The sequence below is a fragment of the Anser anser genome (assembly GCF_964211835.1).
Source record: "Anser anser genome assembly, chromosome: 1".
NCBI classification, from domain to species: Eukaryota; Metazoa; Chordata; class Aves; order Anseriformes; family Anatidae; genus Anser; species Anser anser.
In genome coordinates, this window is record NC_139720.1 from 155856276 (window position 1) to 155882976 (window position 26701).

General features: G+C 35.6%; 1 protein-coding gene across 13 annotated transcripts in view; it reads left to right on the forward strand.

Moving 5' to 3' along the window:
• DOCK9 (dedicator of cytokinesis 9) overlaps positions 1-19581 on the forward strand; it is a 129794-nt gene extending 110213 nt beyond the window's left edge. For 12 of the 13 annotated variants that reach the window (XM_083818642.1, XM_083818638.1, XM_083818641.1 and 9 more), the window contains 12 exons: positions 15-128; positions 271-486; positions 1756-1813; positions 3216-3322; positions 9222-9344; positions 9715-9828; positions 11309-11455; positions 12777-12987; positions 13959-14149; positions 15420-15520; positions 15675-15813; positions 18283-19581. In XM_083818642.1, coding sequence (XP_083674768.1) covers positions 15-128; positions 271-486; positions 1756-1813; positions 3216-3322; positions 9222-9344; positions 9715-9828; positions 11309-11455; positions 12777-12987; positions 13959-14149; positions 15420-15520; positions 15675-15813; positions 18283-18405 — 1644 coding nt within the window. In that variant the 3' untranslated portion in view covers positions 18406-19581. Of the gene's footprint in view, positions 1-14; positions 129-270; positions 487-1755; positions 1814-3215; positions 3323-9221; positions 9345-9714; positions 9833-10482; positions 10521-11308; positions 11456-12776; positions 12988-13958; positions 14150-15419; positions 15521-15674; positions 15814-18282 lie in introns of those variants that run through there. The other variant, XM_083818632.1, reaches the window with a different exon arrangement.
• Positions 19582-26701: the final 7120 nt, after the last annotated feature.

The window sequence follows — 26701 nt, forward strand, 5'->3', positions numbered from 1 at the left end:
TTGTTTGTGTCAAGGTTATTATTTCAGTAAGCCAGTTGATTGCTGATGTTGTTGGAATTGGAGGAACTAGATTTCAGCAGTCCCTTTCCATCATCAATAATTGTGCCAATCACGACAGAATTATTAAGGTTTGGTTTTATTCTTCTTTCCATACAATAGAAACGCTACTTTAAAACTCTTTCTCAGTGTCTTTCACAAATACATTTCAACTTTTTCTATGATGCAAATAATAGAAGAAGATAATAGTTAACCTAACTTTCCATGTTTTAGCACACCACATTCCCTTCTGACGTTAAGGATTTAACAAAACGGATTCGTACAGTACTAATGGCTACAGCTCAGATGAAGGAGCATGAGAATGATCCAGAAATGCTTGTAGACCTCCAGTACAGTTTGGCAAAGTCTTATGCTAGTACACCTGAACTAAGGAAGACATGGTTAGACAGCATGGCAAGGATCCATGTTAAAAACGGGGATCTTTCAGAGGTAAGAGAAGACCAGACTGTTTTTAGCTTCTTAGTAAGCTTAATTTTCTTGACATCAAAGGTACTGTAATTGTTAGTGTGTAAGGATTATTAAGCGTGTATGGATTTTAATTAATTTTGAATTCTTAGTAGATTAACTTCAATGGCTGATAAGATTTTGTGCTACACAAATACATCTGTAAGTCATTTCTCGTTATTAATGTAAGGCATATGTTTAAATAATGTAGCTGATTTGCTACTAAATCAGGAATGCTCAATGTAAACCACAGAAGAATCAGACCATCTACTTAAACCTATCCATCAGTTATCAATTAACTAAACACTTAGTTACACCCTGAATTCCTTTCCGGTTGCCTTTAGAGAATTATCTTGATTCTCTTCCAGAGTGCTTACTAAAAAACCTCCCAATGTTCTTAAAATTGATGAATAGCAATTTTGTTGCTAGAAAAAAGAAAGCTCTCTGATTTCACCAGACTGTTAAAAGACTTAATTCCAGCAACAGGGAGAGGTAGAAGTGGGGATTTTTGTCTTGATGTGTTTATTGGATCAGCATAGAGAATTAATATTGTCTCTTTCTGGAAGTTTGTTCAATCTGAATTTCATAAATATGTCTATTACCCTTATCATCATGTAAGCAAGTAAATACCTCCAAGAAATCATATCTTACTCATGTTTTAGTACTGTACTTCTTTTATTCTGTATGGTAACAACGCATAAGACATACACAGTACTGCTAATAGTTTGCATTTTGATAGAAACGTCTCCAGATCAGAACTTTCAGAATATAAGTTCTTTTTAAAAACAGACCTAAAAAAGGACTAATTTTTCATTAAAAACACAAAATCTTTGACCATACAGCTAGATGAGAACCTCTGTAAATCGTCAAGTCCAACCCCATACAAAGTATGAATTAGAGAGAATTCCTGATACTGTTCTCCTTTAGCTCCAGTACCTGAGATTCTACAGCCTCCATATGTAAAAATTTTGCTGCTAAGCTTTAACCTTTTTAGTTAAAGAAAAATCTTGAATCTTTGTCTTTTCTGTAAAGAAAAGTGATCAGTGACAACTTTAACAACAACAACAACAAAAAAACTACTCAGACTACTCTGTCCCTCTTATTTTTCCTCCGCTGTTTACAGACTGCAACAACCAAACTAGTCTTTTTTTTTTTTTTTAAAAAAAAAAAAGGGACTCAGGCTAGGGCTTTTCTTATATACCTTGTTTTCAGTAGTTCCATTGTAATTGTAACTTATAAGTGTTTCTGTTTTAGGCAGCAATGTGCTATGTCCATGTAGCAGCACTGGTTGCAGAATATCTCACACGGAAAGGTATGATTTTGAAATCTTACTTAAATGTGGGTTGTTGTTTTTTTTTTTTTTTTTTTTTTCCTATAATTGCATTATAATTTAGCAATAGTTTGCCTGAGGAAGTTGTAGGCATTTCAGTGTTCACCAAGGAAAAAATTCTGACTTAAGTGGATAGCATACCTACAACAACATACTTGCACATTTAAGGTTCATCATTTCACATGAAGATAAAATAAAATTTTTAGGAAAGTAATAAATAAAAAATAAATAATAATTTTACACTACAGTTGCTAATAGCTGGTGAGACCCTTTCTAAGCAACCTTATGAGTGAATATTCGTGTTCATTGAGTAGTCTCTCACTGTATATATGGAAGCCTGGCATTGCCAGAAGTCAAAATAAATTCTACAAATCTTCAGATTCTAAGTGATAATAGTGCTCAGAATGCTTCACCTGTCTTGATGTTCTGTGCTAGCAGCTGTCCATATATGAAAAAAAAAAAAAGACCACTGAGATAGATTTCTGCAAGTTTCTTCTAGAGATTATTCTTAATAAAATCTATATAATCTCCTGTTTTTTCAAACCACAGACTTTAAGTCTTCTGATCCTATACATGGAAGGTAGGCTGGAAAACTATTAGGACTGATTATGGTATTGAACTAGTGTTTTTTAAGCATATGAATTCATGACCATAACTTTTTAGCCTTGTCTTTGCTTGAACTGCCATCCGAAGTTATAGGTCTACAGGATGTCTTTTTCTTTCTCTGTTATTTTTTTGCCTCCTGCGGGATACTTTTTCAGTGTTATAGGCTATCCCCTCTGCCCCCAATGATTTCAGAAACTTCTCTGTGACCAAATCTGAGACTGAGTTGTTTGTTTAAGTTATTACACCTTCTTGCAAGCCTAATAACAACCAACTGATAACTAGTGATAATATGCATATATTTGTGGTTCCCTTGGGTAACTTGCTATTTTTGTCTTCTGTCATATGCCAGTTACGTCCTATTAGTAATGTAGACAGTCAAACTTCATTCTTGCACGAACAATTTAATGAAATACTGTAAAAGCAACCTTGATTAACGTAGGCTTGGGGTGGGATAGGTTGGGTACAGGTTTAAGATAGAGTAGAAAGATTCAGACACTACATACTTTTGTAGGTAAGAGTTTAGATATTAACGTTGGAGGTTTTGTTTGTTAGTTTTGTTTTGGTTTTTAATCCTATTTATACTTAAGGTGGGCTCTGCTCTTTTAATCATGCAGTGGGAGGCTGGTTTTTTATTTTTTATTTTATTATTAATTTGGTGGTAAGTATATAAGTCTTCTGCATTATCCAGCATCACAAAATGGCCTACTGTTATTCTGGTGGAGGAATGTATCTTGATGGCATTGAGGTAAATTTGTCTGGTTTTCTTTTTCAATGATAGGGATGTTTAGGCAAGGCTGTACTGCTTTCAGAGTAATCACACCTAATATAGACGAAGAAGCTTCAATGATGGAGGATGTTGGAATGCAGGATGTTCACTTTAACGAAGTAAGTAAACATAAGTGTGTTAGAGTTGGTGCACATTAAAGTGCTGTTTATATTTCCAAGTTTTGTTTCAATCCTGAGGCTGACTGCTATGACCTATGCTATCATTGTTTTCCTAGACACTATTCTTATCCTAATACAGAAATAAAACAAAAAATTCTATGAGCTGTCCAGGCTTTAGAGAATTTGCTATATACATATATTTTACATAAAGCACCAGCATACAAATTGCTATGACTACACTACATATTTGTCAGTATAGAGTGAGGGACAGACCACTAGTTGCAGTAGCTGTGTTGGAAAAATCCTTGGTGTGTAAACATAATTGTAGCAACTTTGTAGCAATTGTAGCAATTTTTGTGTGTATGTTTTAATTTGTTTATGCTGAAAGTGTGTGACAAAATGCAAAATTGACTGCAATCTGAGTCTATACTAACAGATTTAGGAGGAATAGATGAAAGATTTAGTGGTTTTAAGCCTTGGGCTAGAGCTAGGGCACATGTGTTTTACTCCTACATTCTGGTACTAATTTGCTCTATAGTTTTAAGACAAAAATTGTAGCCTTCCCCTTTTCTGTGAAGGCAGGAGTTGGAATTACTTGAAATCAGAGTGCCTTTTGTTTCCAAAGATACCCAATAACAGATTGCGTTTTTTATTATTATTTGTATGCTATTTTATTTAAAACACTGATTCTCCTCATCCAGCATGAATGTAGCATGTTACTCAAAGAAAAATGTAAACTGTTTTAAGTGAGCCGGGAGTTGGATTTTTACTGACCTACAGTAGATGGAAACTTTTGTTGGAAACTCTTGTCAGCACCTACCTGATAAATCATTTGTCAGAGAGGATCTTTTGTATTTTTTTAACCGGAATGTCTTTATTCTTCTTCTGATTAGTCACTCACTGCAAAAAGAATATGCTGCTTTTTCTGAGTCATTGAACCCTACCCAGATTTATTTCCATCTCTCATTATTTCCATGGAGCAAAAGTAAGCCAAGAGTGTGATTATAATCCAGTGGATCTTGCAAAGGGTTCAAACCTCGCAAAGTTCAGTTTCCCTGTATGCAACCCTTTATAAACAGAAGTTCTTCAAAAAAGATATTCTAGTTGCTTCATGAACAGGAACATACTCATATGTAGAGTGCTACTTCAGTATGGTCTTATGAAAGGGAATCTGTATTAATCTAAGAAAAATAAATTATATAACAGAACAGTTGGGTAGATAGATGGTATAAGAAACATATCTTTCAAACTGTACTTTACTACTACCCAGCTAAATGAGCCTCTACTGTGAATTTTTCCTATACCTGGTAATATGAGTCATGTTACTCGGCATTTCCCTGGGTGCTAGTCACTTCAGAATTAAATCTCAAAACCAGTAATTGACAGGATGGGGAGTGGGGGAGGGCTCTTTCATGTTTCTAAAAGGAGCAAAGTGTCTTTTGTATTCTCTGTTATATAAAGTCTTCCTAAGTCAGTGAAATTTGTCTTAAGACTCTATGTAGTTTCCTATTTTTTAAAATCCATTTTTTTTAATTCTCAATTTAATTCTCATTTTAAGAGAATTATCTTCTAGGCGAGGATTACCCTGACTCATTTCCTAAATTAGTCATCGAAAAAAAAATAGTGTTTAATTTTTAACAAAGTTACTATGTGTATTTCATTAACAGTTGTTTAGCCAGAGTCTGTTCAGCAGCACAAGTCAGATTCTCCTTGTAGAACTAAAATCTTGTGAGTGTCGCAAGTTGCAAAGCAAAAGCCTGGAAGCTGTTATCCTTTCCCTGCTAGACTTTGTTGTAAACAGCTCATCCGTGAGTGTTCTGAGCTATGGCTAGTAGACCAGTGTCTGGTGCCAGATTCCATGCAGATTAAAACTTGGAAAAAGTTGATTCAGGTTTGTTGTTTGTTTTCCAAAATAAAATTTGCCAAAGTACAGCTCCACCACAAATATTAACTCAATATCTGCCTTCATACTTTTTTTTCCTGGTCCCTTGGTTAGCTATGACTGTCCGTGAGATGAATCATTCTAACTTCAGATTGGTAAATGAGAGCTTCACAGTACGTGTTATATAATGGAGACAATTTAATACCCTTCAGCCTTTCTCTATAGGAAAACTAACTTAGATTCTCAGATGAAGAAAATCATCCTGTCATCTTTGTGCTCTTGTTATGCAATAAAAACTATAGCACAACCCAAAACAAGAAGGGTGATTTTTATTCTTATAAATCAAAATCCATAAACTTCAAAATGTGTCAAATAAATTTGTAGTGCAGTATTGCTCCAGGGGAAGTGTTTCTCCAGCCAGTGAATGCTTTCAAATTGTATCATTTACACATTCTAAGATGCATAACCTTATCTTGGACAATGTTTATTTTATTTTACCTTTTCCCCTGGTGATTTGGTAGTTTAAGAGGAGTGGCAATTCGGCTTTCATTCATCTGTACGCACTGTACTAGAACCTGGTGTGAAATCATCTGTCTTTTGTCTTGCTTTTTCTCACTCTGGATGGTTTCTCAGAATCGAGGATAGTTATGCAGACGTCTGTCAAGTGCCAGCTATTTATCAAACTGTAGGTTCCAGTACAAAGAGAGACAAGTCCAGGTTTACAGTAGTGAATGTCTGGGGAGCATCCTGGGATTTGAAACACAAGAGGGCTCCCTCTGAGCACCAGGCAGCACTTCTGTGCTGTGCGGGTGACAGAGCCCTGACACAGGTTGCTCAAAGAGGTGGTGGATCATCCTCCTTGGAGATCTGCAAAAGCTGCCTGGACATGGTCCTGGGCAACGTGCTCTGGGTGGCCCTGCTGGAGCAGGGGTTGGACCAGATGGCCTCCAGAGGTCGCTTCCAGCCTCATCCATCCTGTGATCCTGTGAATGACTTTAAGCATATAAGCAATAACTTGTGTAATAAAGATATTTTTAGATTTACTTGGTGTAGTTTCACCTTTTTATCCTTGAGTCCTACATGAGTAAACAGGACATTTAAAAACAGATCTTCATTTTACAGGAATCTCATTAAATGATTGGCGTGGTAGGGTTATAAATTTTGGTTATATAGTAGAGAATAAGGCTTAACCCTCTATATTAACAATACAATAAGAGATGATAACCATTTAAAAATCCTTGGGGAAAGCTAAAAAAACATTTTCAGTAAAAAAGGGGACGGGCAATAACTGCTTCAGAAACCTTCAGAGCTGTAGGAAAGATTACTCCCTTCTCCTATATCATAGGACTATTTGCCTACAGTTAATAGAAATTATACAGTAGAAATCTATCAGACCATCTGAACATCCTGACATTTTTGTATTTGCCTTCTAAAGAACCAAATTTCTAAGTTCTTGAGCAAAATCTTTATCATCTTTTTAATGTACTGAGAATACTTTTAATAGCGTAAAGTTAGTGAGTGAAAATATTCTTTGCAGTAATACCCTGTAACAAAGCACTGCCTGATACTTTGTTGAGTGGCTGGTTAGGTAGATTTTTTTATTTTTATTTTTTTCCCCTTCTAATTGTGTTATGGGTTATGAACAAACAATTAAAGAATTTTTCTAGAAGAACAAGTATGTATTTTAAGGAATGTTTGAATGTTACTGCACAGTAGTGCAATGGTATCTGCAGAATGAAAGGATAGTGCTGTAGCTCTTTTAAGTGTAACTCAGTATAGCAAAGCACTTTATGAAAATCAGAAATAAGTACTTACCCAGGCACACAGGGTACTTTAAGTATGGTGGTAAAGGCAGGTATTCTTCACAGATACTCAGGCTAATATTGTTTGACATTTTCATTAGCAATCTGGGTCATGGGGTACAGCATTTCATTGAATTAGTGGTTGAAGCTAAATGGAGGGGTAGTGAGGGACCCCAACATCTCATTTAGAGGGACCAGAAACTCAAGGTGATAGAAACCTCTTGAAGTTCAGCAAAGACAAGAATAAAGCCTTGCACCTGGGGAAAAATACCCAATGTGTCAGTAAAGGCCGGGGATGGACTGGCTGGGCAGCAGCTCTGCAGAAAGAAAGACCAGGGAATTCTGGTGTACAAGAGGATGAACAAGAATGAACAAGGATGAACAACAAAGACCAATTGCACGCTGGGTTATATTAGAAAGAGTCAACAAGTGGAGGGAATTACGTTTTCCCCCTTCTTTCCCCCCCATTTGTTATGCCCCACCTCTAATCTCGTGCCCAGTCGAGAGAGAGATCATCAAACTGGAAAAAGTCCAACTAATAAGGTGGCTGAGGGAAGAGCCAGGCTCTTCTAAGAGGTGAACAATGAAAGAGGAAGAGGCAGTCTCACATGTTGTAAGGGGAATTCTCACTGGATGTATGGAAAGAAACTATTCCCGTGAAGATGGATAAGCACAGAGAGGTTGCCCAGAAACAGTGTTTTTCCCTCCTCATGTCAGCTTTCCCATATGCAGCTTTTGCTCTTTATATTTTTTTTCCTCTGTGCAAATTAAATTTTGCTGCATTTGGATGCCCTCTTGTGTCTGAGTTAAGACTCCTGTACTCATAAATCTTTGTGGACATCCCTTGTGGTCCAGCAGTGACATGGGTCTTTCAGTTCTCACCACATGGTTGCTAAGGATGGAGATACTGGGAAGTCTGTACAGCCCCATGATAATTGGGGGAAGTGAAATTTTTAGGGACTATTGAAGCACATGGAAAAGGATAGCATTTTTCGGTCTTTTTTTTTTTTCCCCTCAGAATTAAAGTTGGCTTTTCTTAATGATGTGTTCATTCCGTCTCAGCCCTCTACTGAATGGAGGAAGGAAATACAGTAGCATTGGATCCCTTCTAAGACTACTAAGTTATTTCTGGCTTCTGGCTTGGCCCCTGTGGTGCAGAAGTGGTACTCGAAGGTGTCCCTCTTTCTCAGATTTGGATTCTAGTGGAAGTTATTGGATCCCCAAGCACACTTGAAGAGGACTGAGATATGTGTTAGGGTATATGGATTGGGATGGAGATCTTTGGTGGCTCTTTCACGCCCAAGCCGTGACTGAGTATATGACAGCTTCATCATAGAAGCTATATGTCGTTCCATGATATCTGTAACATTGTGTGTAGTATTTGAGTTAATAAAGTTAGACGTACGATTTTGAATTTATGAGAAGTAGGGCAAAGTAGTAACACGATCTTAGTTTTCTTCATTATACTTATTAAAGTAAAAGAAATTAAATTCATGGAACACAAAGAATTATGACAAACTGAATGAAGGAGCTTTGTAATTATGGTGATTGCTCATATGCAAAATATATTCTTCCATCCTAATGCACAAGTAAGTGTAGTTTTTATTTAACCTTAAATAACTATTTTTTTGCTACCAGGGTATTGGGACCAACCCAACAAAGCCAAGGTGGTTTCTTGTTTGTGACTGTTTTCACCCTTCAGGATTTCTCAGCTTCTCTAACTGTTCTAATACGTCCTTTCATTCTGGTTCAAATATACAAAATTAACTGGTATACCTTAACAATCACTTCTGAGTATGGATTTTGGTATTGTATCTTTTTGTTTTACTGGTGATGCTATTTATTGATAGTTTAAAAAATGTTCTGTGTGGAGAAAAAAAAAAGGAAACGGCACTTTCAAAAAACATTGTGTATAGTAAGACAAGTTTGGGTCTTCACACAGGTGTCATTTGTAGACTTAAAAGGTCAGGAGTATCTAAAAGAAAAATGCTGTCTGTGGTAAATATAAAGGCTACATGTGTACATTCAGACCATTCTGCTTTGTTTTCTTTCCTCTTAGCATTTTTTTGATTGCCACAATAATTTTAATTTAGAGAACATGGTTTTGAAGCAAGATCTTCCTTTTTTCCTTAGGAAGAATTTTGGTATAATTGCTTACCAGGCTTTTAATGAGCACCAAATTGTTTTTCTTTTTCAAATGTGTGTACAAATCTAGGATGTGCTGATGGAATTGTTGGAGCAGTGTGCTGATGGACTCTGGAAGGCAGAACGCTATGAACTGATCGCTGACATATATAAACTTATAATTCCCATTTATGAAAAACGGAGAGATTTTGAGGTACTAAATTCATTATAAGTAAACTTGAGCAAGGAAGAATTCCAGATTTTTTTTTGTAGTTTAACTGCATGACACATTACATATCACATAACAAGACTATCAAAATAGTAACTGAAATATAAGTGTGTTGAAAGGACTAATTTTAAATCATTTAAAATGTTTTTCTTTCAAATAAATATAAATTATTAAAACTTAATCTTGCATATGGTCGTATCATTGTCATTGATACAGGTGTTAAACATATTACTAGTGTTCAGCAGAATAGTCTTTTTAGTTGTTTTTAACTACAAGAACATAATTCATAGTTGTTTTAAGATAGGAATGTTCTATGTTATTCTGTTACCCCATAATTATTTTATTTTATTTTTAGAGGCTTGCTCATTTATATGATACTCTTCATCGAGCATACAGCAAAGTAACAGAAGTTATGCATACAGGCAAGAGACTGCTGGGAACTTATTTCAGGGTAGCATTCTTTGGACAGGTGAGTATTATTTAACTATCATTACTGCAGTATGCAATAAGAAAAATCTTGTTTTATTTTACAAGGTGCACTCTCATCATTCATGCTGATACCATGACAAAAAGCACGAGAAATGTGTTCTTTAAGAAATAATTAAATACTGTCAATAACTTAATTTAAAACATTTACCAATTCCAGTACAATTCTTCCTTATTTTCCTCAGTAAATTTTTTGCCTTTTTTTCTTTTTCTTCTTTTATTTACTACCTTAAGGCAGCGGTAAGTTTTCTATAATGTCAGTTCCTAGCAATGTATTGACTTAATGTCTGTAGCGCTGCAGTGTGGTTTGCAAGGCTGCTTCTTAGATTGGTATGCATTAAGAGCCACTGCGACTGAAAAAATAACATTAAGTTCCATTCAGAGAACAAATCACTCTTGTCTATACATTAGTATTGCATGCTTCAAACAAGAGTTCTGGCTGTGTATTGGACGGTTTCACATCCTCTAATATGTGTTTACACTGCATATGTATCAGTATGGTATCACGCAGTATCAAGTAATACATTTTCTACATGCATAGGCCAGTTGTTAATTGTTCAGCTGAGCATGGAGAATTGTAAAATACTCTGAGCAATATAACTTTACATGTATTCTGTTGTCTTTTATAACTTTATAGCAATACCAGTTTACAGACAGTGAAACAGATGTTGAGGTAATTACAGTAATTGCTTACAAAGCAAACAATGCAGTAAAAACTACTGCATTTCACCGTAGTTTGATGTGGGTATTTTTGTCAAACTAGCCTGTGTTTACACATGATATGTTGTGCTTTCCTATTTTCTGTTTCATTTTATGACAAAAATATTTATTTTTTGATTTCAAACACGAACTCAGACATGGCTTTTTGTTTTAAATCAATCACCTGTTTCACTTTCCATGTACTACAAATTGCATTCAGTTATGGTTTTAAAACAAATGCTTTATGTAATAAAAATGAAGAAGTATATGTCAAAAGAGTATGACACAAAATTAAGATGTTTACATAAATTAAATTTCAAACCAATCAATTTTCAAATTTTGAAAACATTGTCAAAATATTCACTTGTGAATCAGGTAGTCGTACTGGGCAACGAGATCTCTGTTTTGGCAAGTGAAACAGTACCAAAAGTTCACTTTTTAAGATAAAAGTAAAGAAAATACTTTTTTTTTTATCTCAAAGGCTTGGCACATCATAAAATTACAACAAAAAATTTACCTTTGTGTGTTTCTGTTATCTTTCATTCATTTTGTAGTAGATAATTATATTTTTCTGTTTTTGTTTTGTTTGTTTTTATTTTCTTTGGAAACCTCTTTTTACTTAGGCTTAATTTGTTTATTTACATTTGCTTGAATCCTGATGTTAAATGTTTGTTTTTCAATCATAAATATTATGTTAATCGAAATCATTGTTCAATGTTGGTTATTATTTTTTCCCAAGATTTTGATTATTTATTTTTTTACAGGGATTCTTTGAGGATGAAGATGGAAAGGAATATATCTATAAAGAGCCTAAACTCACTCCTCTTTCAGAAATTTCTCAGAGACTCCAAAAACTCTACTCCGACAAATTTGGATCTGAAAATGTCAAAATGATTCAGGATTCTGGCAAAGTATGTTTTCATTCTCTCTTAAGAATTCCAATATACAACTTCCTCCCACTAATCAATTTGAAATAATGTGGGATCACTTTCCTTTATTCATTTAATATCCAAACATGTATCTAAAAATTCTGCTGGTTGAAGGGTATGGGAGAGCTATCATCTTCTATTAAACTTACACTTAAGGACAGACAAAAAGCTAAATACTACATTTTTGTAGTATTTACAATTAGTAGTATTTACTAATGCTACACTTTTGCTAGTGTAGGATTAGGCTGCAGGTCTCCCAGGATATTTATCCATAATCATCTTTACTTGGGACACGCTACTAGCAAAAAATCTGCTTCAGAGGTGCTTCTCCCACCTACCCCCACCTCACTCCACCCTCACCAAAGCCTGATTAAATATTTTTCTGAGATAAAATTTGCCGTTTATATCTTTAGAATAGTATAATTCAGTTAATTGGGAGGGACCTTCAGAGCTGATCAAGTCCAACTGCAACTTTGACCTCTTGTAGTCCCCTCTTGATGCTTTTGAGGTAAGGTTTGCCATCACAATAGCTGGAGCCATTGAACAAAAGAGGATTGTAGTAGCCCATAGGCTGAGAAGATCTCATACTGCACAAGGTGCCTCTCTGCATTCCTTTCATTCCATTCCTTAACCAATTCAAGGTTTTACACTTTACATTGATTTTCTCATAATATCCTCTCTTCTGTTCCTTGATTCTGCAAGATCACAAAGTGCTGTGCTTCTCCACTTGGAAGTGCAGCAGTGGTGGGATTTTCAGTACTCTTAACTCAAATCGGAACTTTAAAAGGAGAGAAGAACATATGCAGGGGTTTAATTTAATGTGTTGGAAGACAAGAGAGTTATATTGTACTCCATTTTTCACAGTTCTTCCTGTGTACTCTAAATAAAGGCTTTAAATATATTTTTTATTTCTGTGACTTCTCTTGAAATCCAGTATTCACTATTAAGCTTGGACAAAACTGCATTATTTTTTTATTCCAATTTTGAATGTAGAAAATAATGGTAGTGGTGTGTGGGTTTTTTTCTTCTTTTATATACTACCTTAAGGCAGCAGTAAGTTTTCTTTAATGTCATTTCTTAGCAGTAAGTTTTCTTTAATGTTAATTCTTAGCAATGTATTGACTTACTGTCTGTAGCAGTGTGGTTTGTCGGAGAAGTCCCACGAGAGCATTAGCATTTGCTAAATTTGCAGTAATTTACAGATTAAGAGACCAAATTTAATTCCTGAAATTTGAGTAACCACAATTAATTCTACTTTATTCACAATGTAGCTATTTGGTGTTTTTTCTTCCACATTTTAAAGGTAAATCCAAAGGATTTAGATTCAAAATATGCATATATTCAAGTTACGCATGTAATTCCATACTTTGAAGAAAAAGAGTTGCAGGAAAGAAAAACAGATTTTGAAAGGACTCATAACATTCGCCGCTTTATGTTTGAGATGCCTTTTACTCAAGCTGGTAAAAGACAAGGAGGAGTAGAAGAACAGTGTAAACGACGGACCATTTTGACAGGTACTCATTGGACTAAAATTTCCTTTAAAAGAAAACTGCTCTTTTATATACATATACTTAGTTCTTGATACTAGGCCTTTCTGTATGTTTTATGTTTTTTCTGAAAAAATCCTTTAGAGGATTTCACACACAACTGTTCCGAGATTACAAGAATTGCAAAGTAGTCAAGAACATAGTTAGACAATGATTTGTGAAACCATCTTTTAAAATGAGTATGTACTTGAAAATAATACTCAGAAATATTGTATGCAAGCATGCTTGTAAATCACCATCTGAGAATACATAGATAGTTGTATGGTTTCTTAATGCTGGAGTATTAGGAAAAGAGAGTAAAGTCTTGTATTCCACTATGTTCTTACTGCTCTTCACTTATAGCTATCAGTGAAAATGTTTTCCATGTTTTCAGTCAAAACTAGGCTTTCATACTGGTTCCTTCGGGATAATTCTCTTTTTTTTTTTTTTTTTTTGGTCTTTGACCTTCAAGAGCTATGAACCTGGTGGCTGCTTTTCCTTGTTCTTAGAAAAAGGCTTGTCTCTGTTGAAAGTGTGAGCTTGTATATCACTGTCTTAATGTAGTGGTAAATGGAACTTACATTAGTTAATAATATCAGCTGTCCATAGCTAATACTTGAGAGGAAATAGAAAGTACAACCTTGCCTGTTCTTAGTTCTTTTACTCTTTAAGATATGTGTACGATAAGCAATTCTTTTTAAACTTCTTCTATGAATTAAATTTGAATGGTTTGTTTCTTGGTTATTGTCAGTAGTAGTACCAACAATCTTTATTTGCTTTAATGTACGTAAAACTAAGCTATTTTGTTTCCCTGTACTGCTAGTAGTATTTCTAGTTATTTAATGTGTTAATAAATTGGGCAACAAATTATGTCAAAATGAGATTTTTCACATAAAATCTTATCAAAGTACACCTTATTCAAAAACATTTTTAACACTACTACTCAATTCTGTCCATAGCTATACATTGTTTCCCATACGTGAAGAAGCGCATTCCAGTAATGTACCAGCACCATACTGATTTAAACCCAATTGAAGTAGCCATTGATGAAATGAGTAAAAAAGTCACAGAACTCAGGCAGCTTTGTGCTTCAGCTGAAGTAGATATGATCAAATTGCAGCTGAAGCTACAAGGAAGTGTCAGTGTTCAGGTAAGACCATATACTTTGCCGTTCAGCTATTTCGCTTCTTTTTGTCTCTGAAAAAAGTATATAAACGGTATTTTGTTATTAGTTTCAATTCTGTACATTCAAGAATGTTCTAAATTAGAAATATGCTTATTGTTTGCAGTTATTCCCAGAAGAGGAAAAGCAGTAAAAGTATTTCCTATAAACACTGATGATTTGACAGTTACATGAAAGGACTAAGATTGCATCTCTGGAAGCTATGGTGGTCTGAAACTAGAATAAAGTAGTGACTTCCCAGCCAAGCTAGGTGTAGGCCTGCTCACATTAGGTTCAACAGGGTCATTGTTGGTTTTATATTTTGATAAGACAGTTAAGGAAATGAAGGGGGAGGACAAAATACAGGAAGAACATAATAGGAGAAAATCTCACTGTGCATCATTTTGTTTTGCTTAAGGCGAACAAGAACTGAATATAGTATTAAAGTATATAGTGAATATATAATATAGCCATCAGACTCGCCAAACTATGGTACACACAGTGTATACTGTAGCAAATACAAATCAATATGATAAGGATCTTAAGAATGCAATAATAAAAGTGCTGCTTTGTTATTTTTAACTGATTCAAAACAAAGGAGCAGCAAACACAGTCATCTCAAATGAACTGTTGTCATGTTGAAGAAAAAAGGGAAAAAATAAATGAATTTTTAAAAAAAGTTTCAGAATCAGGTAGTTATCAAGCTAGCATCTGGGATGAGGAGAAGGGAGGGGCTCTTACTGTTGCTATAAAAGGATAATAGGGATGAGTCAGACATCGCTCAATCCCCTTCTTATGTAGCGGCCATAATAGCACAATTTCATTTTTACTGATTTAGAATTGCAGAATTTTCAGCTTGTTTTCTGTGGATAAGTGGACCAGTAGATTTCAATAGATAAGCTGTAGTAGATTTAGCTTGTTTTCCCACCTTAATTTCATAAACAAAGGAGACATACTGTCAATATCAGCAGTTACTTTGCCTTTGTCATCATTAAAGTGGTTTCTTTGTGCCAGGACAGGTTCTGAGTGCTGTACAGACCTCTTGTGCCCTTATGTTACAACTTCAGTAGTTTTCTTATGAAATAAGGATGTGTTTGGTTTTTATGTGCAGGGGGGAAGGGAGGGCATTTATTTATTTATTTATTTGAAATCAATGTGTTCTCCTAAGAAATTTAAATCAGGCATTCACCTGTAGCATCTGTTAGTGCTAAGACAGTATATCAGAGAACTGACTTTATTTTGTAATTTTTGTTCTTAGGTTAATGCTGGTCCACTAGCATATGCAAGAGCTTTCTTAGATGACACAAACACCAAAAGATATCCAGACAATAAAGTGAAGCTCCTAAAGGAAGTTTTTAGGTACTTTTTTTTTTTTAATAAATAAATGAGATAAGAATTCAATGAAAGATTTTTTTTTTAAAAATACTTGTAAAGTTTAGTCTAGCATTTTGAATTATTCCTTTGGATTTTGTATTCCTTCTTAAGATCTTTCTTATTATTTTATCTAAATCAGGCAATTTGTTGAAGCTTGTGGGCATGCTCTTGGTGTAAATGAGCGACTTATAAAGGAAGATCAGTTGGAATATCAAGAAGAAATGAAAGCCAACTACAGAGAAATGGCGAAAGAGCTTTCTGAAATAATGCATGAACAAGTATGTCCTGAAATTAATTTATATATACCACTATTGAGAACATAGCTATAATTTGAACCCAGTAGGAAAAGTGTACATTATGCTTTACATCAGAAGATTGTGTTGGTTTTATTTCTATTGGAGTTTAAGCATATCATGGAGTTTTGGAACTTCTCTTTTTTCTGTGTGTGAATTTTCTGCAGGTGCTTTCTTGATCTTCAGAATTAAGTCCTATGCATTAAGAAAATTAATCTTGTTGGCACCAGCCTGTTTTTCATAGGAGAGAAAGATTACAGTAAAGATAAAAACAAATTTAATGACACAAATACATGTGTCACTTATACTTAATGCTTCTACAGGTATCTTCATTCAGTGATCCAGAAAGTTCATTTTAATCTATACTTCCTGATAACTGTAGGGTAATTTCATCTGCAAGCTTAACCCTTTTAATTGCGATTTGAAGATGTAAGCATTTACTTTTGCAAGAAAGAGTTAAGCCATCTTGCAAGAGGTATTTCTACACATTTTCTTGATGGAACCAACTACAGACAAGCTGGAGATATGGGAAAAGAAAAAACAGAACTCTCCTACAAACAAGATTAAGGACCTTGCATCTAGGATCTGTGGTAGAAATGCCTCCTGACTTCAGAGGCAAGGATATTATCTCTAGGAGTATGGGAAAAGATTCATGGTTAATGCCTACTGCCTTTAAGTTTTTATTCATCACACTCATCACTTCAGATTCTGTTTTTTTAATGCACTGTTATTTGTATAATCTTTTCCTAGAGCCCCAGAGTGGCTTATAGGTCTTACCCTCAAGACTTGTATTTCTGGCCCACAAGAAATACCTGTGTTTTCTTAAATATTTTACCTTACGAATACATATTTCTATGAGACTTCCTTAAATGTATGGCCATAACAACATCTTTTCTTAGACTTAGGAACCAGTGCATGCCAGTCTGGATAAACAGCTGATGCAAAGAGGAGCTCTGTTTCCTTCATCTTTACAAATAAAATAGGCTTTGCTCTGAGATCAAATTTTACGTGAAAAATCAAGACGTACCTGAGGCATTCTGTCTAGTTGACATTTAAATGGTCAATTAATCTTCCAGCATTTCTCAGGTTTACCTCCTTCAGACATACAACAGCTTTACCCACTTACTATTTTTTGACATCTCCAAATTAGTCTATTATGATCCAAGAAATACTTGCTGAAAAAGCTAACCTGTGTAGCAGGTTATCCATATGCTTATCCAAGAAGATTTTTTTTTTTACCCAGAAAGGAAAAAGTAAAAGTATATAATGATGCTTTGAACACAAGAAGTAAAAATAAGAAAATAAATTTGAACTCAGTGCAAGATGTGTATGTTTAAAAAATTCTCACGTGTGAGTTTCCAAAGACTGAGGATAAGAAAAAGCATGTAATGCCTGAAACCTTAGGAGTAAATCAAATTGGCTAAGAGTAAGCAGAGACAAGGGGCAAACAACTGACACTGCAAGACAGTGTGAACAGAATATGAAAGTACATCACTGACTGTAGTAATGTGTACTACTGGTCTTCTACTGTGTTTTTTTATACAGATGTAATCAGTTGTAAATAATTAAAACATGCTATGTAAAAAATGATAAAAAAAAAAAAAGATTCATCACACCTTGAAGTCGTAGAATCATGGAGGCGTTCACTGAAATCTATAAAAATGGCAACTTTATATGCCTGCCTGTTGGTGTATTTGGAGAGAAAGAAAAAAAAATCTCACGATGTTTTGCTCTGTTATTGGAAGAAAAAAAAAATTAGCTCTCTTATAATAGTGTGGTGTTTAAACAATTGCAAAAATGTTGTTATGAAAATATAGAAAATCTTAATGGACTTTTCTTTTTTTCCCTCTGCTGCTTGCAAATATGATCAGATGGGATGGTAATTAATTTTCTTTACTTCTGCTCTTAGTTTGTCTATATAATTCCTTTTAGCTAAGGATGAATCTTTATTTTCATCATAAAAAGCATACCTTATTCAGAATGAGTTTTCTCTTTCTCCTTTTACTCTTTCTATAGGTGAGAAGGTGCTCTTAGGTGACCCTGCTTGAGCCAGGGAAGTTGGTCAAGGGGGCTTCCAACTCAACCAGTCTGTGATTGTGTCATACAGCTGAGAGTAGTACTTTCAATAATCTCTTGCAAGTCTGTAGTCATTAACTCAGAAAATGCTGTCTCACATATGATGAGCACAAAATGTATAGTATTTTGAAAGAAAAGAATCTAGTTGTACTGATGGTGATAGAAAAGCCGTCTTAGTGCCAAAGCCACATATCTAGAAATATTCGATACGTCACACAATTGATGTATCTAATATTTCTAAATGTGGCATCGGTAAATATATGGCTGTTAAGAATTAAGATTTTTTGGTGACTATCAAAAGCTGTGTTTTGATAGCTGTTTTATAAATGCTCATGTCCTTTTGGAACGCTTTGGTAAATGCTTGTTTTCCATTTTAAGATTACTCCGGTTGAAGAAAAGGCCAATGTTATGCCCAATTCGCTACACATTTTCAACGCCATAAGTGGAACTCCAACAAGCACAACAGTTCATGGGATGCCCAGTTCTTCTTCAGTTGCATGATTGTTTTGTAAAGTATGGTGTTTGGTTTTGGGGGTTGGGGGCTTTTTTTGTTTGTTTTTGTTTTTGTTTTTTAAGTATGTGGATTTGTTTCATTGTGTGCAAGCTCAGGATGATTTTGAAGCTAAACGTTGGGCACGTACAAACTGCATAATTCATATGAAAGTCTGAGCACACTTAGATATCAAGGTAGACAGTGATAAGCAAATAGCAATTACTGGTAATAGTTTTTTAGAGTAAGTAAAGGAGGCGCACATATATTTTTTAATCTTGCTGGTAACATTTAAAATATTCACAGTGTCATCGCAAAAGTGCGTATTGGGAAATTATAATATTGAAGTAAATTTCTCTTTTTTGTTAGGAAGTATTATTAAAACAAATTGCACATTACAAAAAGTGTTGTGGGATGTAATTTTGCAGATATGTAACATTCAGGTGTTCTTTTTGTGTATGGCACATAGAGATTGATTTCAAGTACAAGAACTATTTTGGGACTAGACAGAGACACTAGTTTTTTGGGTTTAATGGAACTGACAATAGTAGTTTTTGTACCATTTGGCAAATTGTTGTGCTTTATTTTATACCTTGTTGCATTTTGGAAGTACGTGAGCTTGGATCTTACTAAACAACTAAATACAACCAAAGGTCTGTATTAATGAACACGGAGTTATTCTAAAATATCAATAGTATAGTAAACTGTTATGTACATATTGTTTGTTAATACAGTCCATGCAGTCTGTACATAAATGTATTACATTTCTAAACATTTTTTAATATTCATACCAGCTCTTATCATGCTTTCAGTTTATTGTGAAAATTTGCTCATTCCAAGTATATGCAGACTTTACAGTTCATTTATTCCTGTATATAAATAAGTGCAATATAAAGATGTATACAGTCTTTGCTATGTTAGGTTTATATGCATTTATTAAAAGGAAAAAAAAAAAACTTTTTTGCCAAAGCAATGAAGTATGTAATTGGTGATCATGGTTACTGTGGTAAATGGTGGTATAATTTAAAGCTTTTTCCATATTCTTATTCTTTTAAGACATTAATTTAGTAATTTTATATTTGGGGAAAATAAAGGTTTTTAATTTTATTTAACTGGAAGCACTGTCCTGCTGTAATTAAACATTCTGTACTACATCTATATTAAAAGGAAAAAAGTAGTTAACTTTTCTCACTGTGTGCTCTGGTTTTTATTTTAGATTTGTCCCCGAGACTGGGAAAAGATGAAAGCTTGATCAAAAAAAAGAAAGAAAGAAAGAAAGAAAGAAAGAAAGAAAGAAAGGCTTTTGGCAGCCTAAGTATGAGATTAGATGCAGAACCTTATGGTGTGCTTTTCATATTTCTTGACAACAGAGGAATTGTAGGCTATTAGTTAAGACATGAGTTTTGGATCCATCGTGTTTGACCCAAGTAGCATGTTGTAACTAAAGGTTGTTACTCACTGTTACAGTTAATATTAAGAACCCTTCAAAACTCTTCATCAGATGAAAATAGGATTTTTTTTTCCCATGTGATTTAAGGTTTACTGTCATTTTCTCTAGCATAGCATGAAATTCTTATGTTAGCATTAAACATGAAAGATTTTTCAAACAGCTCATCCTGGCACTGGATGATTCTGCTTTTTCCAGTTATGTTTAGTATCCATTTAATATTTTAAGAATTAGTAAGATTTAACCAGCTTTACACCAACATAATTTTCAAATTAATGAAAGTGAGTGGTCAGATGTTTTTCAAGTGTGTGAGGGGAAAAAAAGATGTTTATCAGTCTGGAACAGTTATCTATCTTTGTACGAGCAGATGCTGATAACTGCTGAGTAAGTATGTTCAAGCTGGCATCTAGTGTTTGAAAAAATGGAATTTGAACCCCAGAAGAAATCTGAACAGAAATTGGCTGCATCCTTTGCGCTAGTCAATGTTCTTAGCACAACGTCTACTGAGGGAGCTGGAACTTCTGACAGAGCCATTAAGTAACAAGTCATTTTTTTCAATTGCATGAGTTGTAAATGGAATAGATAAGAAGTTCTCAAGGACACACAGATAACTGCAGAAAAAGGACCTTAGTTAAGCGAAACTGTTCACTTTGTTGCTCATTCCATAACTCTCAGGAATCTCTGAACGTTGCTTAGTGAGAGACGAGTGCAGAGCTATCTTTGATTTAGTGAAGCTGTAGTAGCCACCTTAAACATAACAAACAAGGTACATAAGGGGACAAACACCTTTTATAATTTGTCTAATAAAGTGGAAGAGCTGTCAACGTAACTGTTTCGCCTGCGACAAAAAAGAAAACTTCTGTTCATCCATTAGCAGCCTGCTGAGGGGTGGGTGGGTTTGTTTTTTTTGTTTTGTTTTGTTTTGTTTGCTTTTTTTCAGATTACTTAAAACACCAGTGATGGACCCTTGCTCTGTGAGCTGTTTTGAAACAGACAAGTATTTTCTCATCACAGCATACTAGCAGACTGTAAAAAATACATAATAAAGCCTTGAAATAATGTATTTAAATATGCCTAGAGTGATGATGTAACTTGTTGTTTGTTTGCTTGTTTTTGTGTTTGTTTTAAAACCCATTTATTTGCTCGAGAAAGGCAAAATAGGGGAGGTAACACCCCACACTAAAATGCAGTATCTGTTTTGGGGACACTGGTGACTCAGAACCATAGGAATGGGAAAAGAAATGAAGCAATGTGCTGACTGATAAAGCATGACATAGCAATATATTGGCGAAGATCTTTATTGTTAAAGCTCAGAATTGGATAATTAACTTGCCATGCACACTGCAAGGGGGCGGAGAGGGGAGAAGTTCTTTTTTTTTGAGAGGCTTTTTTTGAGAGGCTTGCTTGAAGTATCATACAGCCAATAGTATAATACACCTATTCAGTGGCTTTTAGAAAACCATTATATCTTAACAAAATGCATCCATTTTGGATTATAGTTTATTATAATTAAATAATTAGTGGGTTTTGATGCATGTCTAGAAACCTGTGATCAGAACTTGATAATATGTTACCAACTGGCAGCGATTACCCTAAAATTAAATTTATGCTTACTCTCAAAAAAAAAAGACTAAATCTCAAAAAATTGTTAATTAAATTTATGCAGACAATTTAAAAAAAAATAAAGACTGGATGAACTTGAAGATAGTGATAAAAGATTAGCATTTTAAAAAAATATTTAAATGGAAAGCAGATATAGAAATTAAAGTACAGAAAATTGCTGAGGAACGTAGGGTGTTTGTTAGATAAATCTATCTTGCACAGCTGAAGATACCAAGGCATTTGGCTGAAATACTGGCTAGTGATGATATGGTCTCATTACTAGGCAGATGGTTAAAGGTCAGATTATTTAGTGTGGAGATATGCTCAAAAAGCTTGTATTTTATCTTTAGAAACAGTCAAAATAATAAAAAAAAATCACATGAAGATGATGAAATATAGTTCCCTTGTAATCCAAAAGGAATTTTATTTCCATTATGCATTCAGTATCTACAGGCCTAAAAATTGAGACCAAGTGTAGTAAGAGTCGGCCAAAAGATTCTGGTCTGCTAATGTTCCTTTAAAACAGGTCTTGGTGTATGGAAAGTGAAGAATTTTGCTCCCATTGTCACAAAAAAAAAAAAAAAGTATGTGGGAGGATTATGTTCCACTTGCCGTGGTACTGGTGGGAAACAAGACACTGGAAGGCCTATTATGAGAGTCAAATCAAGAGGAACTAAAGAGAGGCTTATACAAAAAAATAGGTCTGGTTGAACAGATGACCTTTTGCTTTGCATAGACTGTAAATTTAGAGGGCATTTTGTAGTACGTTGCACTGTAGGAAATTAACATGACAAAATTCAAGACCACAAGGAAAGGGAAGGTGGTATTTATTTTAAAGAAAACTAATCTCGGTCGCTCAGGTTTACTCTCACAGATTTCACTGGGTCCTGTTCTCAAACCCACGTACTCCTGAGCTGCACCAGGTTGGCTGAGGAGCCCCACAGAAGATTAAAAACGCTGACTGCTGAGCGACTGCCGAGTCATCTGGGTCCTTCCTTGGCAATGAAAACCTTCTCCAGTCAGGTGCTTATACCCTTCAGCTATTACAGCGCGATCTTCCACCTTAATCCTGCTTACCTCATCCCACATAAACCGTAGGGGAGGTTGCTCTCTGATGCCTGTGTTTCCTCATTTGCCTATCTTTATGGCTACAGCCTTCCCTCCTGCTGGGACAGCAGGAAGCTGGCACAGGGGGTGGGCTGTAACCTTCCTGCCATCCTCCTGTTATCTCCGCTCTTCTGCTGACAAATCATCAAGCTGTAGCACTATCGGAGCCCAGGCCTTCCAGTCTTGATGCAGGCAGCACATTCCACAGTGTTTACCAATCTGATTACTGTTAACCATGTCCTTGGTTATCAATACATGCTGTTCCTTCAACCCTTGCTTCTTCTCCTGCTCCTGTATTGGTTTGAGTGAAATATGCACGGAAATGTCAATCCCCGTGGTTCTGTTACAACTCCCTACAGCACTGCCTGACGGTCCGATATAAGTGGGCCCTAACAATATACCGGGTGTCCAGGTGTTGAAGTACGGTCTGGCAAATGTTTTCAGAGACCGTCGCTGGAAAATCACATGTTGATACACCACCACTTCGGGAAATTCTTCTAGAAAGTAATTGTGGTGCTATTTAACTTTTTCACTGGTAGTCCAGAAATGACCAAAAGAAAAAAATATCAAAGCAACGATTTAAAATGTGTGAAAACGAAGGTCGTGTTTCTCAGATGAGGACCTTTATGCACAGCATACTGGCATTGCAGTCTACAAAGCCATTCTTGAAGAAATACTAAAAGAAAATTAAGTGTGCAGGTTGTCTCTTGGGAAATGGTAACAGAGAAAAGGATTTAAGGGTTGTTCCGAACATACAGCTTGCCATAAGCAAACTCTTAATGTAGTTCTGTGGTGAGGAAGACTGATGCACCACGTCGATATAAATGAAATGTATTAGGGTGGGCTTACCTGCCGTACAGCACTTGTGAAACCAATATGAAAACATCGTGTGCTGGGAAGATACTGGGGCTAAGGTTTTAAAATGTTGAACTCAAGAATTTGTAAGAGTAAGGAAAAAAGATGGTTTTGAGGGAGAGAGAAAATCTTTAATGGCGTGACATCTGCAGGAGTGTTTTGACTCACCAAGCAGAAAATCGAGAAGGGCTGTAAAATACAAAAGTAATCGTGCCAAAGAGTACAGTGGATGGTGTGAGGCTTTTTTGTCTGGCTACGGAAGACAACAGAGGGTGGATGCTGAAGCCAAGCAAATTCAGATTAGAAAATCAGACAAAGATTCTTAATCCTCTTTCAACCACTGCACTGAATGCTACTGATGGTGCTCGGTTCCAAAGATCTGGATGTCTTCTGTCAGATATTCTTTACAGTAAGGAGATGTTATTTTATTGCTTCCTTAGTCAGCTACCTAGCTCAGGCTGCGGGCATTCACTCAGAACTTAATGGTATCTTTTACGTCTAAATTTAGCTGAAGTTAAACTTTGAAAAGTAGGGTGATACCACTGGTGATTCTTTAGCTGATGTTGGTTGCTATTAACTAGTTCAATTTCATAGCTATTTTAACAACATTCTGGAAAAAAACAGATGCATGCAGTCTCTAACAGTTTTAGCAACAATTTTAGGCAGTAGTCTTAGCGTTGACTGGGTCTTTATTCAGGACAGAGCATTGTTATTACCAGAAGACTTGTGTTCAGCTGCCAGATGTTCAGCCAGTTATTAGTCACGGCAGAAGCTTGTACTGCGAGCACTAGTGAAGCAGCTGACAAGCAATTATACGCTACCATTTCTAGTGCTTGAAAAGATTACTCTAAATGGTTGTAAATGAAGAAATGCCTGCGATGCTTGTTCCTTTTGTCTGTCTTCACCTTTCAGGTCACAGCGGGAAAGTTACTTTCAGCTCAATTTTGGATGGTGCGTATCAGTTTCTACAAGACAGTAAACCATTTGGTGCACAGAGCATGAAATGTGGATTTTGACTAATCTTGTGAAAAGAAACAAGGCACTGGGTTGAAATTCTTAGAACGTGAAATTCCCAAATTCAGTTTCATATATAAGGTGTCTTCTGTTCTAATTTGCCATTTTAAACTGTTACAATTTCATATAGCCATTTTATGATGCACTGGGAATAGCCACAAGCTCAACCTTCTTCCACTAACTTTCCTGTTCCTTGGCTGACAGCTGACAGCTCAAGTTGCAGATATTTGACTAGGGCTCTCAGAAAAGTGAATACATTTAAATCAATAAGCATATGAAAATATTCTCCATATACTTTGTTGTTGTGCTCTTTAAATTTAAGAGTCGTTTATTTAGCCATTGTCCTCCTGGAGCTCATAAATCTTTCTTTGGGGATTTTCTTTTCTTTTACAAATGTGCAAGTCACCTACATATGATAAAATTACATGGCGTTACTGGTCAAACAGTTAAATACCTGATATAAAGCATTTCAAACCAACCTCTGTTTCAACCCCCGTTTCTTAATCTACTTTTTTTGTGTGTATTTTAGTTAATTTTGATTCCTTTCTATTTAGGCATTAATACACATCGTCTTGACTATATGCTTAGCTATTTATACGTAAACTAAGACATGAACAGACCTCCCTCTTATCCTAGCAGGATGCATTTTACTGTCATTGAAGCTTACAAATTCCTGCCCAAAAGCTGCACTAAAATTTCCTTTCCCTTTTTGTAAGCAGTGCATGGAGTTAATGTGTACAGTTGTCATCAGAACAATTTTTCAGTTCCTGGATTTAACAATAATTGATGGGCGTTTTATTTAAAATATTTGTGAGTGATATAAGAAGGGAAAAACTTAGTTTTAGTCACAATGGCATACAGCTTCCTGACCTTGCCTCTGAAATCTTGGAAATGAAATCTTGACTCTTGAGAACCATCTTACCCAGACATAACCAAGTCACTAAATAAAAAAATGACTATATTTTATCATTTCTATTCGTTCTGTCTCTCTTGACTGCAAAATATGTCAGACTCCCGTCAAAATTAATAAATAAATAAAAATCCAGATACTACTATGAAAGCTAAACAGCAGGTTAAATAACACCTCTTTATCCCAAGTCATTTTAAAAACACTTGGTATGACTCCAATTTCATCCCGATACAAAATGCAGCCATGCCTGTTAGCAGAATGTGGCAACAGTTTCGTAATGTGCGACTTCTGCATTGCATAACAGCAGAAGTTAAAAATACATGTTCGATCAAGAGAAGGAAAAAAGGTAAGTCAGGTGCGGCATATCCCTTCTGCCAGGGCTGACCTTTCAACCTTTCAACTTTACTCATGTGCTGATTGTTTTTCAGTCATTGTGTTCTGAGATACTCCTTGATATTGGGTTCTGCCCGCCTCTACCGTGGCTTCCCTTAGATAAAGCCTTCCTTTAGGGAGGCTGCCTACTGGCCCTTCTCCTCACCAGTCCACCTGCAAGGTCCAGTCTCTGAACACTCCTCTTTTGTAGTTCTCTGTTTTCTTCAGGTCTCGTGGCCTTTTTTTCTGGTCAAAAAATAGTTGTCTTCCCTGCAGATAAGCCATTTAGCCAAAGTCTTTGCTATATTCAGCTCCTCTTCCACGGTGCATGTCAGCAGCATTCGGGCTCAGAAAATAGTCACGGTCAGTGCTGGACAGAATATTTCTTGACCACTGTTACCATGACGTGGTTCAGTTCATCACATTTAAGGTGAGCCAGACATGAATATTTCAAACATACCTGTGCATATCTACTACAGTGGTGTCCTAAATCTCTTTTCAGTCCTTCCTTACCAGGGCCATCATCTTGCACCTAGGGTTTGCTAGCACCTGCTCCAGAGGTCTGTCTTGTGTTAATGGCACGGTGTAACAAGGTGGGCTGTCATTCAGGAGCTTTGGCGGAGCAGTGTGTGTCTCTGTACAAACTTTCTGAATATACTAGATTTTTTTTGTAGTAAGCAATGTTTGCCCTATGAAAAAATCTGTGGTATGAGCTGAGTGCAAGACACCTTCCCTGGGAGGCTTTGCAGGGCTCCAGGGTTACGAGTTTGTGTATTTCAAGTCTCGGTTACATACACAGTGTCAGCTGTTACCAAGCAAACCATAAAGGAAAGTTCAGTCTGAACACTAAAAAAAATACAGAAGAGCTATTGCCAAGAGGCTTTATGAGGAGTTCATGTTATCTGATAACAGAAAAGGAAGCTACTTTAGATTTAGCTTGCATGAAGTAGCATGCAAAACAAACAAGAATGGCAAATTGTCTCCAGGAACTAAATATAAG